The sequence below is a fragment of the Colius striatus genome, chromosome 6 (assembly GCF_028858725.1).
Source record: "Colius striatus isolate bColStr4 chromosome 6, bColStr4.1.hap1, whole genome shotgun sequence".
NCBI lineage: Eukaryota > Metazoa > Chordata > Aves > Coliiformes > Coliidae > Colius > Colius striatus.
The window spans coordinates 33,138,191-33,154,723 of record NC_084764.1 but is presented as its reverse complement, the minus strand read 5'-3'; the positions used below and the strand labels follow the sequence as shown (position 1 = coordinate 33,154,723).

General features: G+C 42.0%; 1 protein-coding gene across 1 annotated transcript in view; it reads left to right on the top strand.

The window, feature by feature from the left end:
* MDGA2 (MAM domain containing glycosylphosphatidylinositol anchor 2) overlaps positions 1 to 16,533 on the top strand; it is a 397,712-nt gene that overhangs the window by 341,679 nt on the left and 39,500 nt on the right. The window contains exon 11 of the mRNA XM_061998833.1: positions 5,427 to 5,575. Within this exon, the coding sequence (XP_061854817.1) occupies positions 5,427 to 5,575 (149 nt within the window). The remainder of the gene's footprint in view (positions 1 to 5,426; positions 5,576 to 16,533) is intronic.

The following is a 16,533-nucleotide window of genomic DNA, read 5'->3' as shown; positions in this document are numbered from 1 at the left end:
CTGTCCCCAGGCTGACATTGCTCCAGAGGGTTTGTGTGGCAAAAGGTGATTCCCGCTATCTCCCGGGAAGAGAAGCTCATTCCTTTCCTTCTCCTTACTGCACTACATTCCTCTTCTCCCAGATCCCACTTTTTCCATGAAACCTTCACCTAGGGACTGTTTCCTTCCTGGCTATTCCTGGGTGCATTTCAGTTGGCTTTAGGCTCAGTAGTGCAGCCTGTTCCTGTGGCACACGTGTTTGAGGGATGTTGCTCTTTGTACAGTGGCAAGCAGTACTAGTACAACTGTTATTGAGGGGAGTGCACCTAGAGCAAAGGCAACCTGTCACCAGGAAAACAAAACACAAACTTTAGATAACAGCACTTTCATGGAAGTGTTTTCCAAAATCATCATTGTTAAACAGATTTTTCCGTGAGCTTTCTCCACTTTGCCAGAAGGACACTGAGAGGCTGCAGCGTGTCCAGAGCCGGGCGGTGGAGCTGGGGAAGGGGCTGGAGCACGAGTGTGATGGGGAGCAGCTGAGGGAGCTGGGAGTGTTCAGCCTGGAGAAGAGGAGGCTGAGGGAAGACATGAGCACTCTCTGCAGCTCCCTGATGGGATGATGTGGTGAGGTGGGGATCAATCTCTGCTTTCAAGTAACGCATGATAGAACAAGAGGAAACAGCCTCAAGTTGCCTCAGGGGAGGTTTAGATTGGAGCTGAGGAAGAACTTTTTCCCTGAGGGGGTTGTCAGCCCCTGTGCCAGGCTGCCCAGGGGGATGGGGGAGTCCCCATCCCTGGAGCTATTGCAAAGCTGTGGAGCTGAGGTGCTGAGGGCCATGGGTTAGTGGTGGGCTGGGTAATGTGAAGGGAGAGGTTGGACTTGATGATCTTAAAGGTCTTTTCCAACTGAAATGATTCTATGTTTCTATGAACTGGTAATATCTGCAGGTCATAAGCTTTTTTTCTATGAATATATCTGTTTAACCTATCCCTAGATGGCTATCCAGTATTTGAAGTACTCTCAACTGAGTAAGTCCTCACGCTCAATACATCTTAGAAGTGAGTCTGTTCTTGTCCCACCCAGAAGATAAATTAGTGTTTGAGAACCGGTGCTCAGAACAGACTTTGGGACAAATGTTCCTTTGTGCCACACTAATCGCGGTCGTGTCCTCGGATCAATGTTTCTCAAGGTCTGATATCACATTTCCCTGAAGTCCCATTTCAGACTTTCACAGAAATTAATGCATAGCAAATTTTCACTACAGTGATAGGAGATAGAGTTGGGACTTTTACAAAGCCCATGACTACTGCCCAGAGAATCTGCGGGCAGGACATTCCTCTGGCTGCTGATCTACTGGACAGTAAGTAGAGATGCGGAAAATGCACCAATTATGCCCAATGAAAATGGCTGTTTAGTCTTTTAAAATTAAAGACACAAGAAGGAAAATTTGCTGCTCACTTTAAATAATCACAGACCTCTGCTGTGTTTTTACAATTCAGGAACTTGTTCAGCAGAGCTGTGATGTGCTTGTGAATCCAGGGGAGTGGTACTGGTGAATTGGTTGCTGGGCATTTTTTCTTCCCCTTGCTGTGATCTGAGGAGGGAGACAGCTAAAATCCTGCATAATGTTTGTGTGTCCAGAGTGCAGTTAACTAGAATTGATAATTGCAGGTTTCCTATGCAGATGTATTCAGGTTGATGGAACAACAGCGACAAATGCAGCAGGATGTATAATTGTGCTGGTCGTGCTGAGTGGCCTCTGCAAGCATATCAGGGAGGAACCCACACTTTATTATAGCAGTGTAGTCTTCAAACACAAACATTGGATCTGTCTGGTTATGCGTTTTTGTCTCATGCAGGACCAGCCCAGGTGAGCAAAACCACATCTGTTATTACCTCTCCATATCCCATTCCCACTCTCCTCACATGCGCAGTCCCAACCTTCTTTATTTTGCATGTGCTGCATATTCAGGAGGTGAAAAAACCAAATGTTTTCTTAGTGTTAGAAAGGAAAACAAACAATACACTCCACATCAAACTGTGTCATGTATCCTCTCCCTGGCAGAGCCCCAAGCATCACAGTTACTTGGATTCCAGCAGTGCAAGCATAGAGGGAGGGATTAAAACTACTAGTTGTTAACGGAGCTCTAAGCCTGAGTCCAGATGACCTTAACAGAAACAAAAGAATGTTGTGGCATTGAACTCTCCTCCTCTGGGACCCACTGGAGCAGCACATCAATGAGAGGCTGCCCTTTGCAGGGAGATGCAGCCCTCCTGGGTCTGTAAAAGCTGCCTACAGAAGCTGCCCTGCCTTCCTCTGCCTTTACTCCTTGATTGATGATGCAGCATCCTACTCTTGACGACTGAATGTCCCTGTTTTCTCCCATATATCTGAATCAGCACAGACCTGGGGTCCCTCCCAGTGCACCAAAATCCTCTTTGATGGGCAAAAGAGGAGTAGTCATTTGGTTACCACTATCTCTAATTAGCTGAAGCCTCCTGAAGTTTGGTCCCAGGGGCAGACTGAGCTGTGCCTGCCTGTCCTGAAATGTTTTGATAAATTCTTGAATCCTGTGAAAGCTGAAGGGATAGAGAGGAAGGCCAGTTTTGTTGCCTGTGCTTAAAAAGAGCAAATGGTATGAGCCAGGAAAATATTTGCTGTACTCAGAAAAAAAACAAGGGGGTTTGCTTTTGAAAGGTGAGGGTGACATGGCTGTAGGAAGAAAGGCAGATCGAGGTAGAGCTGGTGGCCCCAAGGGATGCCTAGTTGGGATGTAAAGGACAGCAGCTCCACATGCTGTCTGCTTGAGACATCTCTGCAGATAGAGAATATGTGATAACTTTTTCCAAATCTGGCCAGGGCCTGAGCTAACCAAGTGTGGCTGCTGAGGTAACCTGAACCACAGGTAGTTTCCTCCAAGTAAGGTTCTTGCTCCTCACAGTCCAGTCGTGCTAAGCCAAGGGTTGTTTCTATGTCTGTTACATCCTTCATCATCTCTTTATTTCTCTAGTGGAGGATAACCTTTGCTGGACAACTTTGCCTCTGGAATCAGCACGGTGGGGTGGTGGCAGGCTTGGGGTGTTTATCTGGAGTCAGAGCAAATGTTGTCAGTGATGGGGACTGCCTACTAGTACCAGGCAGCCTCCTACCTGTCTCAGAGCTCCCACACCTCCCAAAGCAACGTCTGCTTTTTGTGTACTCTGCAACTCTGCCCAGCTTTCTTGTACATCTGAAGTTCACAGGTTAAGATCTTAATGTTGTGTTGTTACATTTTCAGCATCTCCATTCACACCAGAAAGCTCTTCTGTTCAGAAGGATTTAGAATAATGCAACTCTTCATGAGTCCTCATTATTTCTCTAAAGGTGACTGTGTTGTTCAAGTGCCCATATTGTGACAAGTGTCTAATTATGGATCCTTTCTGTAGACCCCCAGAGATGCCATTATGTCCACCTGCAGTAGAAAGGGGAGGATTGTAATTTGCATTCAGCATGAGCTTTTCTCCATTATTTCCACTGCACATAAATAAGCAAAACAAACCTTATCGACCATTGATCCTCTTTTCATTTATCTTACATTTCATTTTTTTGAAAGACCACTTTTGCTTTGCTTCTTTTCTACTTCAACACTAGCATATCTGCTGTAGTCCAGTCCAATTGAATGTGCACCTTCATTGGGCAATCAGTAAAAAAAATCTTGGCTAAAAGGACTTTTCATCCTTTGAAAAGAAAAGCATGGCTGGAGAGGATGACACACCCAAAGATAAAAGCTTGATTATTAACTACAAGATTGGTATATATTCACATGATTTTTCCGTTATCCCTTTTGCTGTAGGGGGTTTTAATTTTTTTAATGCACTTTTTTCCTCTTGTCACATTCTCTGATTTCTAGACAAAATGCCTCCCTGTTCGTCTGTGTTTACATCTGCAGATAAGAATAGCTTTGAGGAGAGAATACCGAAATACATGTATGCATTTTGGCACAGAATTCTAATGTCTGAGTTAAAGAAGGCCAATAATGAATGCATACCCCTCCTGTAGGTCAATATGAGCAGGCAGATCACGTCGTCCAGTGAGACTATTCTGCATTTTTCAGTGCATTTCGGAAATACTCCCAATGACAATATCCGTGAAGTAGGACAGAGTAGGACAGAGCTTTGGGAGGTGGAAAGACTTGATTCTGCTTCCAGTTTTCTCTAATGACATATCTTCTAGACCTTCACAGGTGGGCAACACCAACACCTGCAAATGTTTTGGTTTCCCATGTTTCATCTCCTTTTTGCATAACTGAAGAGGCCAAATGTAGCATTTAACACAGCAGAGCCTGGTTTGTGTTTGGCTTCATCCTGTTTCTAATAGCACCTGTCCCTACCACATCTGCTTGTAGCCTTTATGGATTCAACTTATCCATCCAGAGGTGCCTGGTGGTATATGAAGTGCTCTAGATTGGTGTATGTAGCTCCAGCTATGGCTTTAGCAGGTTCTGTGTCTCTTACAGCTCTTGTGAGATACCTTCCACCTCATCTAGATGGCTCAGCCACCCTACTGCGTCCCAGATGCCACTGCATGCCCACGGTGAGGCAGATTGGGCACTCTGTCTCATTTTTGGCTGTTGTAGACAGATCCCTCATAATGGGATATTCAGGAGGCAATGTGCATATAAAGGTGTCACTAGTATTCATGGGTTTAAGTCAAAGGGAGCTCAAATTTCGTGAATTCAAGCCGTATTTCATGGTATGTTTGGGAAATCATCCTTAGAGTTTTCATATTTATAAAGGATGAAGGTGATAATAACATTCTGGTGAAGCACTTGTGTCCCCAAAGTGCAGTGTGAGACGTCATTTTCCTCTGTCGTGCAAATCAGTATGTTCAGCTACACAGTGTACTGTAACGGTATGCACATCAGGGGCCTTAGGAAGGACAGCTTGTGTGCATTTTCACCTGGGAAGCTGGAGAGAAGAAGATGCCATGAGGACAGCAGTTGCTGAAAATATCTGCCTTGCATTTGCAGCTCATGGATGTCATTCCATATTATTTGTGCCAGGTACAGCAGCTGTCACTGGGTCTTTCTCTGCTCAGTGTAGTGCAGATTGTTTTGATATCTCTATTTTAGTCATCTGGGCCATGGAAAAATCAGTGCAGAGGCCTGTTACACTGCTCCAGCTTGCCTTTGCTAAGAGCTTGGTTGTTTGTTCCCCTCCCATGCCCACACCGGGACCATGGGTAAGGTATTAACAATGGCAAACCATTGCCATGAATCCTTTAAAAAAGTGGATGGAGACAGATCATTCCACTGTGTGTTTCTGGAAGAAAGTAAGTAACCAAATGTCTCAAGCCACAGGGGGAGGATGCAGGCTGGGTCTCAATGCTTGACTCCAAAGCTGTCTGCCTGATCAGTCTCTGGTTTCTATTGTTTTTCCCCGTCTTCCTTCCTGTCTCCCGCAGGCAAAGCCTACGCTCCAGAGTTCTACTACGACACCTACAACCCGCTGTGGCAGAACAGGCCCCGCGTCTACTCCTACAGCCTGCAGTGGACACAGATGAACCCCGGGGCTGTGGATCGCATCCTCGCCTACCGCCTGGGGATTCGGCAGGTGAGGGAAGGAACTCCTTTGTACAGGACGTCCCTTTGGGCCTGCTGACCTCTATGAGGACTGACGGGCCTTTATTGTACCTTTTAAAATTTAACTGAGCTTTATTAAATCTTGGTTTGTTTTATTTTATTCTTTAAGAAAAAAAAATTACTTTGTTTATTTTTTTCCTCCCTCTTTTCACCTTCTGTGAGTCAGGGTGGTTTCTCCTCCTTCTGGAAGGTTGTCTGATGTCTTGCAGTAGTCCTCTGCTGCTGGTAGATCCTGGAAACTAATTTGCACATTTGCAGTGTGAAACACAGAGATTAAAGAGCTGTTCCTCAGAGGGTTTGCAGAGGCTGTGTCTCAAGATATGTTAGAAAGATTATGTGAAAGAAACTTGCAGTGAAATTAAACATTGTATCTCTCTGAATGTATCCACATATTTTTTATTAGATCCTTTGTGTAAATAGATAACTACAGAGATAGTTGGAGCTTTCCTGTGGGAACATATGGTGACCCTCAAGAACATCTTTCTTGACCACATTAAAGCTGATCATACCCGTGGCTTCATAGATTCACTGTGAACTTCTCAATGGGAATTGACACCGTTAAACATGGGACCCTCTCACTTGCAGAGGAGGAAATGTTAATCTAACATAACCATCCACATTCATTTTCTCTTTAATAGTTTTAAAAGAAAAAAATCACTTGTTGCCTTTGAAGGTTATTGCTACAAAACTTGGGTTTTAATAGTCATTTAAAGTGAAAGAACCAATTGTACGTTGCTTAAACTCTTGTTAAATGGCAACACTTCTGCTTGCTCCCCTTCACAAGGCAAAGTGGTCTTTCTTTGCACTTGCACTTTCCTACAGCTCACGAAATCTCACAAAGGCAGAAAATTGTGCCATATAACACTTATTCCCAGTCCTGTCACGAATGTGCCAGAGACTGACAGCAATAGCTTGAGTTTTGGCTTTGCCAGACTTCCACCAGAAAAAATCCATTGTTTGAAAATAGTACTCCTTGCTATGAACACCTCCTTGGCTATCATGTCCACCTCAGAGTCATCTCTTGCCAGCTGGGCTGCCAGCCTTGGTCTGGCTGAGGCTATGCCATGCCATGCCATACTGTACCTGGTCGGGGTCATGGGGCTCCCACCACCCCAGCTTCTGAGCACATGGTCCCATCTCCTGCCCCAGCCCAGACCTGCTGCTATCAAATGCAGACTTTTTGCTGCTTTCACATGAGAATCTATTTGTTACAGTTTTGATCTTGTTTTACACTCTCCCGTTGAGTTTACTTTTCTTTAAGTAATACTATAACTGATTGATTTAGTAAGTATATGTTTGGTTAGTCAATGCCTACAATAATAGTTTGTGCAGGGAAAAAGAGATCAAGGGTTAAGACAGATTCTTGAAGATGTATCTTTTTGAAAATGTGAGTGTGAAAGTATTTTGTTATCCCACAGATCTCCTGCCGGGATGAGCTTTGTGAGCTCCAGAATAAATACACAATTTCAGCATATTATTTATGCTGAGTGGATGGGGCTTTTTGCTTGTATAACTTCTGTGGTAGTGGTATTGTTGATTAGGAGATGTCCAGGGAAGAGCTTTGATACCTGAAAGGTGCTGGCTTTCCTTCAATCAGAGTTTATCTCTGCCTGAATCTCACTAATTTGAAATAAAAATCAGTGAATCTTAATACATGTTTATGCAACTCTGGGCATCACTGGGTGCAAATCAGTTCCATCACTCACAGTACCCAAGAAGAACTATTAAATTTTAAAAAAGGGATTTTTCTGTGGTAAATAATATATAATTATTTGCATTAGGATTTTTAGTGCTTTTTTTGATTTTATTTTAATTTACTTCTAATGATCTATTTATATAATTATCTAGTTACTTTAATTTCCTTGACAACACTCTCTGTCAGACTAATCAAAATATTTTCCTGTTGTCTGAAGCCACATTTAAAACGTGGGTGATTTAGAACGTAGTGAGCCATCCGGACACACTCATCTGTTATTGCAGTCATTCCCCCTGAAACAACAGTGTTAATTAAACTTCTTTTCTTTCTTTTTTTAACACCTGCCAGTACTAGTTACTCACAGATTGCCTTCTGAACTGTTTGTGTTTAGACAGTTTATTTGCCTTTGCAATGTGTTTTTTACTGGGTTTTGCTATGGTTTTTATTTAACAATAGAGATGGGGATCAGCATCCTTTGGGAGAGACAGAAAAGGTCAGTACAGAAAGAGGGCAGGAGGGTTAGCAGGTGGAAGAGTGGGTCTGAGCTAGAGAGCAGCTCACAGCCCAGCATGCTGCTACAGTAAAAAGAGACTGCACTTGAATCTTTGTCTTAATCTTCTCATGCAATTGCAAAATGCTGTCAGTGGGCTATGTAGTGGGTCAGCATGCTGGTGTCTGCTTCTGATTCCATCAGCACCATTACTTTTATCTGATCAGTAAATTGCTTTTGTACTGAAAACGCTAAAATCAGAGCATAACAGTCTCTTCTTCTTTTCCTGGACCTGTACATTGTTTATTCACTTGAGGGAGAATCCAGGCAGTATTTGGGGAATATCTAGTTGATGGCAGGTTCAGACTTGCTTACTTTTCTGTGGAGTTGTTAAAGTCTGTAATATTGACAATATTTTTTATTCCATATTATAAAGACAAGAGTGTCTTTTGAGACAGAGTGGTTTGGCTACATTTGCCAGGTGGTTGTAGAAGGTGATGCAAAGAATGTGCTTAATAGGGAAACTTTTAAAGGGTAGAGGAGTCTGATAATAGAATGTGGCAGATGAGGGATTTTCCTTAAAGACAAATAGTTCTGCTAAGAGTTATTAGATTATACAGTGTTCCAACAGCAGGAAAGTATCTCCACTGATGAGCAGACAGTGAAACTATAGAGCTGGAGATGTCTCTGACTTTAGCAGCTCAGTCAAGCAGAGTTTTGACAAGTTTTGCTGACAACAGAAACTAATGGAGACAAAAGTCCAGTGCCAGAGATGTAGTGCAGGCAGAAATCAGGTGGAACAGAGGTGCTGAAGCAAAGCTGTGCCATGCTGAGGGGTTTATGCAATGAAAATAAATCCATTCTGTTTACCTAGAGGTACAAGCAGGAGGCCTGAGCTGTTTCAGGGTGGATGCCAGGGCCACTGTTGGGCTGTCAAGGCCTTCAGGATTCTGTGTTTGCTTTGTAACTTCAGAAAGAAATGTTTTGACATCAAAACAAATTAAGAAAAATTGGTAAGAAATACTGCACTTGTATCTGCATTATCTGTATGTCTTTCATTAAGGTAGTTTTATAGCTTTCCCCCCACGTCCTTATTTAAATCTGCTAACTGCACGTAGAGCACAGTGGTGGTGAGCACAAGTTTGTTCAGTCGAGTTTGTCCTGCTGACATGGTAGCATGTGACAAATGCTCTCTCCTGGGAGATTCAAGGAGGAACAGGCATTATTTATAGCACTTTGCTTTCTACTTAAGCCCAGACACTTCTGTTATTACCTTTTGGGTATTCATTCTGTGCTTAACATCATTTTTGTAACAAGCACAGGCTCTTGTCTGCATTTCTAGTTGTTGCAACACGTGGACAGTGGCTTCCCGCTACTGGGTTTTAATAGTATTTGAGGATGCTGAGGTACAGTATCTGGCAAGCCTGCTGTGATGGAGCACCCAGCTGCCAAGCAGTGTGCATGGCTGTGCTCCTCTTTAATTGAACAGCGACAAAGAACTGTGAAGATAAAGGTATCAAAGCAGAGGAAGAGCAAAGGAAGTTAATCTCAGCAATTCCAACCTACTTCTGGAGGGATTCTATGACCTATTCTGCAGGACCATGTCCCTACACAGCACATACTCAGCCTTTGCCTGGCAGAGCAAGTCCATTTACCACCCAGACCCCTAAAGGGCCCATATTGTCCATTGCAGTGGCCAAAAGGGATAGAATTAGATTGAAATCCCAAAGACTCTGACATGTTTGTGTTCTGTGAGTACGGCTCTGGGACACACAGGCATGTATTTGCAGTGAATTAAAGCTTGGAGTCCACCACCAGTTTTTGGTGGTGCTTCATAACCCAGACCATTGCATGGCTCGTAGCCTCTGTGGGACAATCTCTCTCACATCAATCCTCTTCCTCTAAGGCTTAATATTTCTGAATAGGACTGCCAGTCTTTCCCCATATGAATCACCAGAGCAGTGTTGCCCATTTCTGTCAGATCCTGCCTCTTGTCACCTGCCTTTTGACAAGAGGTAAAATAAAGGCATGTCTGGGGCACCAGAAGATAATATAATTGTAGGAAAGCAGGACACAGAATCACAGAATCTTAAGGGTTGGAAGGGACCTCAAAAGATCGTTCAGTCCAACCCCCCTGCCAGAGCAGGACCACCTAGAGTAGGTCACACAGGAACTTGTCCAGGTGGGTTTGGAATGTCTCCAGAGAAGAGACACATTCTACAGGGGGATCTAAGCTGTCCTAAAGATTTCACAGAGTGCCTTTGTTTTTGGAAATCTGAACAGGGCTTTGCTTTTTTTCCTATTCCTCGTGAAATGAGACAGAGAGAGTTTGGTAAAAACAAAAAAAAAAAAGAGGAGTGCAACATGCCAAGGCACATCTCTTATTGATTTTCTTGGGTTCAGTAAATTGAATTAGAGGAGCAATGGTTCTGCTTTACAGTTTTCAGTTTGCAATACTGATACCTTTTATGCATAATCTTTACAAGACTAAAGCCTGGTTTTCAGCTGAGGGCTATCATTTGAGATTTGTACCAAAGCCTTTTAATTGCTATTTAAAAGTGGTTACATCTCCCAACTGCCAGATAGATTAGCCAAATGCCTATGTATAATTCTGAAAAAAAATCTACTGATTACATCTCAAGTAATTCAGAGGAAACAGTTCTATGCATAAATGCATCATTTTCTGTTAGGTCTTGATGTTCTGGCTTTGATTCCAAAGGTGCTCCTGACTGTAAGCACTTGCCCTGGTTTGGGTGTTGCACCTCCAGAGTAGCCTGTTTGGGAGGCTGTAGACTATATTTTCTAGAGCTGCAAACAGAAAACAAGCTGTGCCCATTCACTTTACCACAAAATGTGAGCTATAAAACTAAAATCTCTTTCCTCATAAAGATTTACAGGCAAAATCCATTCATTTGATCCAAGCAATTACTGCCTGCTGGGACTGTCTTGGTTTGATTTTTGTTATATAAGCATAAACTCCTGCTATTTTGTTACTAATTCTAATACCTAATTCATATTTTTTAGACAGTTTTCTTAAGGAAACAAACATAACAATATCCTAAAGTTACTGCCTGTGATTTCTACACCTAGCTCTTCATTTTGGTCAGATCTGATGGGGACAAGAGGTGCAACAAGCAAGGAGGGTCCCACCAGTGTTTTAAAAGTGTGTGGACCTGCCAAGGAGAAAGATGTAATTGTAGAAAATTGAAGAGTGGGATCATATGAATCAAGAAAAAAATGTGGACTTGGGGCAGACTGTATGAGTTCCCTAGCTTCACAGCAAGCTCTGTCAAACTCCCTTCTGGGATACCTTGCATTTTTGGGCAATATCTAATCTTCTCTTCAGGATATCGCAGACATATCTATACATTTTGTATATTTATACATTGCAGGAGACAGAGATGTCTATTACCAAGTCTCCTTGACTTTTACCAACAGTGGCAAACTAAATCCCTAAAGGACAAATCTTGCACGGAGGGGAGGAGGTTATCACACTCCTGTGCTTGAAAATAGTGATGCAACCTGACGCTTTCATTGCACGTTTCCCTTCAGACAAAAAAGAATATAGATTTATGTGTAGTTGGAAGCAACTGCTCTCGCCTAACATTGCCAAAATCAAGTCCCATGCTGTAGTCTCAACCTGTGCATGGTGGTCACGCTCAACTTTCATTTATTCTGTCTCAGCAGAAAAATCTGCAATATGAATTGATTACTGCTGACAAATGCAGTGTATCAGTCAAAGTTTAGGAAAGACACAGGCGAAAATGGAGTGAACTGAAGAGCAATTCAGTGAGAGAAATTACTCAGACTGGAGAAATTTGTTTTAGTAAACGAGTTATTTGCTTTTCACTATATTTAAACCCTCATGGCAGGGTTGAGACTCCCTTTCCTCGTGAACCTGGCCTGAATTGCACAAATCATCTGCAGCACACAGATAGGGATGTGCTTTACTTTAAGTTGTCGAGCCCCATGTGGGCACCTCCTCCAGCAGAAGCTGGGCCTTTGATGGTGCTCTACTTGCAGTACAAACAGCAAAAGAGCAGATAAGATGGGATATGTGTTTTTGTGACTGCTTTTGCACCCTGCTGCTGCGTAGTTGTCCAGTGAATGCAAACAGCAGGCAGCCAGGATTTAGAGGCTGATAAGATCCAGGTTTACGATGAAAAATATGGTTGCCTAGGAGTATTGTTCATTGTTCTGTCTTACACATTCTATAAATTCCTATAATGCAAGACTGTTAAAAAAAATCTGTGAATGACTGCAAAAGTTTTCTTGTTAGTGTTGATTTCATGTGATATCCTGCAGATTCTCAGAAATATCACAGGGTTTGCAAAAAAATAATAAAATGAAAACTAACAGAGAAACAGAACAATGAAACTTTGAAAATTGAAGATCTACATGAAAAATGTGGCCTATGTCCTTAGGCAAATGCGTGACAAGTACAAGTTGTGTGTCTGGCATGCAGCATGCTTTTCATCATAGGAAAATGCAGTATAAATAAATATTTGTTAAGACCTTTGAGCAGAAACTTAATTCTGATGAAGGATACGCCCTCGTTAGTGATGATAGTTTCAGAGCAGCATTAATGTCTAAAAGTCTTGCATAAATTGCATTGTATATAGCAGGTACCCTGTTAAAATGTGTTAGAATATCAGGATAAAACTTAGAAATAGCTGCTCTTGCTCAAGGTGTAGGTCAATTATGCCAGGAGTTTATCAACACCCAGATAAGCCATGAGAGCTGAAGGAGAGATGTAACCCAAAGAGGAATGGAAGTGGAGAGTGTCTGAGGTAAAGACTGTCCCACAGCTGTGACGTTTCATGTCTTCTCAAATACTGTTCTTCCCTGAACTGATTGAGTATCCTTTGAACTATTGGCTCTTTGAGTCTTCGTGTCATCCCACATCAGTGAGTTCCCTGCCACCGTGTCCCTTGCATGGGAGCTGAGCATCTGCCATGGCATGCAGCAGTCATGTACACAGAAGTATCCTAAAGAACACTACTCCTGACATCAGGTGCCTCAAAATTAATTAATGCCAAAGTGGAGATGTTTGACCCACAGATCAAAAATACCACTCACTGAATGAGCTTCACCTCTTTCACTGGAACTGTTCCATACAGCTTCTTACATCATTTTTGTTCTCTCACATTCAAGACCTGTTCTAAAGATAGATGTGCTGCATTCTTCCTGTGTCAGTAGGATGCATCCATGCCTTGTTTCATGGGTGGTGATGAACCTATTTTCACAGCATTCCTCTGAAGGGATTTTATGAAACTGAAACTTAGTGAGAGGTCAGAACTATTCACTGCTAGTAGGACTCGCTTTGCCTCCACCTATATAAAGGCAGCATCAAGATTCACCCTCAGGGACACTTCCCCTGATATCTGGGCATCCTGTGTCACCTTCATGCTGGACTTTTTTGTGCACTGTTTCCCCTCACCACCCTCCTGAGACATCTCTCTGTTTCTGTAGACTTTGCATCTGGTCTTATGGGCTTCAAATTCTGTGCTGCAGTCAGATGATGGGCAGTGGCAGATCTCAGCAGGGTTAAGGAGTGTGGCAAAAGAGCTCAGAGTCCAAGGGCTAACAAACTCAAACAAGAACATTGTACTATCCTTCATTGAACTATTGTTCATGGTGAAAAAAAGTCCAGTTAGTGAGTTTTTTTGGTATCAGCCAAGTATTCGGTATTCATTATCTTTAGTAACAAATGGAAGTGCTCTTGTGTGGCAAAGAAAGCTGTCACATCCCTTAGCATCTCCCCTTTGCACTGGAATGAGCAATTCCGGCAACTTGTAAAGGGAATATTTATCTTCTGAGCTTCCTGACCTGTTTCTAAGGCCACTCAGGTTGAATAAGTATCTGTACATCTAGATGGTGTATCAGTGGAAACTATTAAATCTGTTTGAGATCTTCCTGGATATTCCCTGGCACTGTTAATGACTGCATTTAAAAAACAATGTAAAAACTAAAACTGAGTAAATGTAAGCTTTTTACATCTAGAGAAATTTAAAAAGTAAAGCTGAGATGAATTGACTCCTTACCCGTGATCAAAGCTGAGGATTCACCAACATTACTCCCTGTGAGCAGCCTTAATGGCTGTGTAAGGGACAACAGGTGCAGGAGTAATCCCAGCATTGGAAGCTCTGAAGATCAGGGCTTCCTCTTGCTGGGATGCTCTCATGGCTCCAGCCTTCAGATTTCTGCAAAACCAGCTAAGTCTGTACAGACTTAATTTTGTATCAGTCTGAAGCCAATAGATCAGGAATCCCAGATGTCTGCTAGATACTTGGGTATTTTTTTACTGAGCATGGTCTTCTTGTCTCTTACCATAAACTCTGTCCATAAATATTGCCAAAAAATGCCCCCAAAAAATGAGCAGTGCCATTATGAAGCAAAACTTGTTTGTGCTCTACATTGCTGTACTGTCTCTACTCATCCAGCTGAGGCCAGGAAGGATTTCTTTCTTTCTAAATGTCCTGTGCAAATTGTAATTGCAGTTTGGAGAGAAGAGATGTTAAATGAGAATTATTCTTTTTCTTTAATAACGCAATTAGGTTGGCAATTCCTTAAATACCCATTTCACTTGATCCTACATGAGGGATGTCTGTAGCTAAAACAGAACATACTGACCAGTATATACTAAGTATACTCTTTGGTCAAATACTGTGCATCACAAACGTTATAAATTGTTGAGATGAGTGATTTGTTCCTACAGAAAACTTCTCCATCCACTCTTTTGCTGTTAGAGAACTTTTTATTCTCTGAAACATACATATGTTTAAAATGAATACAAACCATATTGCTTTTCAATAAGCAAATGAGCACCCTACTGCAATGCATCTGTGTTTCTGAGCTGATTTAAAACATCACATTTACATTTTGAGAAGTTCATTAAACATCTAGTGGCTATTTGCTTTCCTCTCGTGCAGCAGTTGTCTGAAGTATTTAAGAAATGGTTTGTTGAAACATTCATATCTGACAGCTGAGCTGTTATTTATTGACAAAAAAATCATTCTTTCTTAAAAAGTTAAGCAAAATCAATGTATTCACTTTCTTTAGAAATGCACTTCGGTATTATGCACTTGTCTTATCACACTGTTACTCCTTGATCTATTTATGGAGAGATTAATGTAGGTTGCTTAAAATGCAGCCTTGTTTTTCCAGTTCATTTGCCAAGACAACCTTGCATGTTTGTAGTATTGACGAGGCAGAGAAGCTCCAAGCTGCTGTGCTTTAAAAGAGTTGGTTTTGTCATCATGATTGCAGCTATAGTCATTAATTTGTCACTATGTAAATATTTTATGTGAAAAAAAATGGTCATTTGTAAATAGCTTTTAAAAAACACGGGAAAATTAGTTGGTTCAGTAGTGACAGGAATGCACTATTTGCTGCTCAGATCCAAGTGAAGAAGGTTATAACTTGTGGAATACTCATTAAGTCATCACCATTGAAATACAAAATGCATCTTTGGATAGATCATGGAAATGTGGTTCTTGGTATAAGCATGAAGTGTTCAATTTAAATGTAGGAGCTTAATCTTGATGCTGCTTTGATAATTAGATCTCTTGTTGCCCTGTTAAAATGGTGATCTGCCTATTGAAGATAAACTTGCTTATTGTGCAAAAGGCACACCCGTGTTGTTGGGAGGAGTGTGGCTGGCAGTGCTCTGTGTGCCCATGAACCAACTCTGCACTCTGCTTGGAACTGGGAGAGTCAACACCAAACTGATTTCCCAGTACATGAGCTTCAGTCTTGATACGCCACTGAGAAGAAATCATAGAATCATAGAACTCTTTGGTTGGAAAACCTCTTTAAGCTCATAGAGTCCAACCCATGGCCCTCAGCACCTCAGCTCCACGGCTGTGCAATAGCTCCAGGGATGGGGACTCCCCCACCTCCCTGGGCAGCCTGGCACAGGGGCTGACAACCCTCTCAGGGAAAAAGTTCTTCCCAATCTCCAATCTAAACCTGCCCTGGGGCAACTTAAGGCCATTTCCTCTTGTCCTGTCACTCATTACTTGGGAAAAGAAACTGACCTCCCCTCGCTGCAATCTGAAAACTAGCCTTAACATGGATTAATAATTAACCTGCCTTTTGTGAATGTCTAACAAAATAGAGATTAAATATTGAAAAATTCTTGACAATAGTGAAAGAACAGGAGAACCTGCCCCTCTAGGGTCAGGAACAGTGCAACTCCTGTCTAATTCCACCAACTTGAGTTAATTTATCTTGGAGCCAGCAAATTTTAGTCTTAAAAATGGATTCTTCTGTTTTTTGTAACATTTTAGCCCTTAAAGAGGGGAATAAAGATACTGAGTTGGATGCAGTGACATCATATTCAACGTTGTGACTGATCTGAGTCCATACGTTAGAGAAGTGCACATTTTGGCCGTTACCAAGAGCAAAATCTTTCAGTCAATGTGTGTTTCCACTGTTTCCATTAAAATGCAAGCAGAGAGGATGCATCTCCGATGAGTCAAGCCAAACATGGCATGATAGAACCTAACAAGGTTAAGACTTCATGGGTTATGACAGCAATGATGATACTTCTGCTGTAGGGAGAAATGCTTCCCTGGATGCATTTTTATTACCCAGTTCCACAAGTAGAGAAATGATTATTTTTAAAAAGGTTTTTATACTTGTTTTCTTAGTAGTGTTTTATCCAAACTGTAGATAACTTAGACTGCCAATAGCCCAGAGAGGCAGTTGATATTAAACCTCAGCATGATAATCAGGAAAC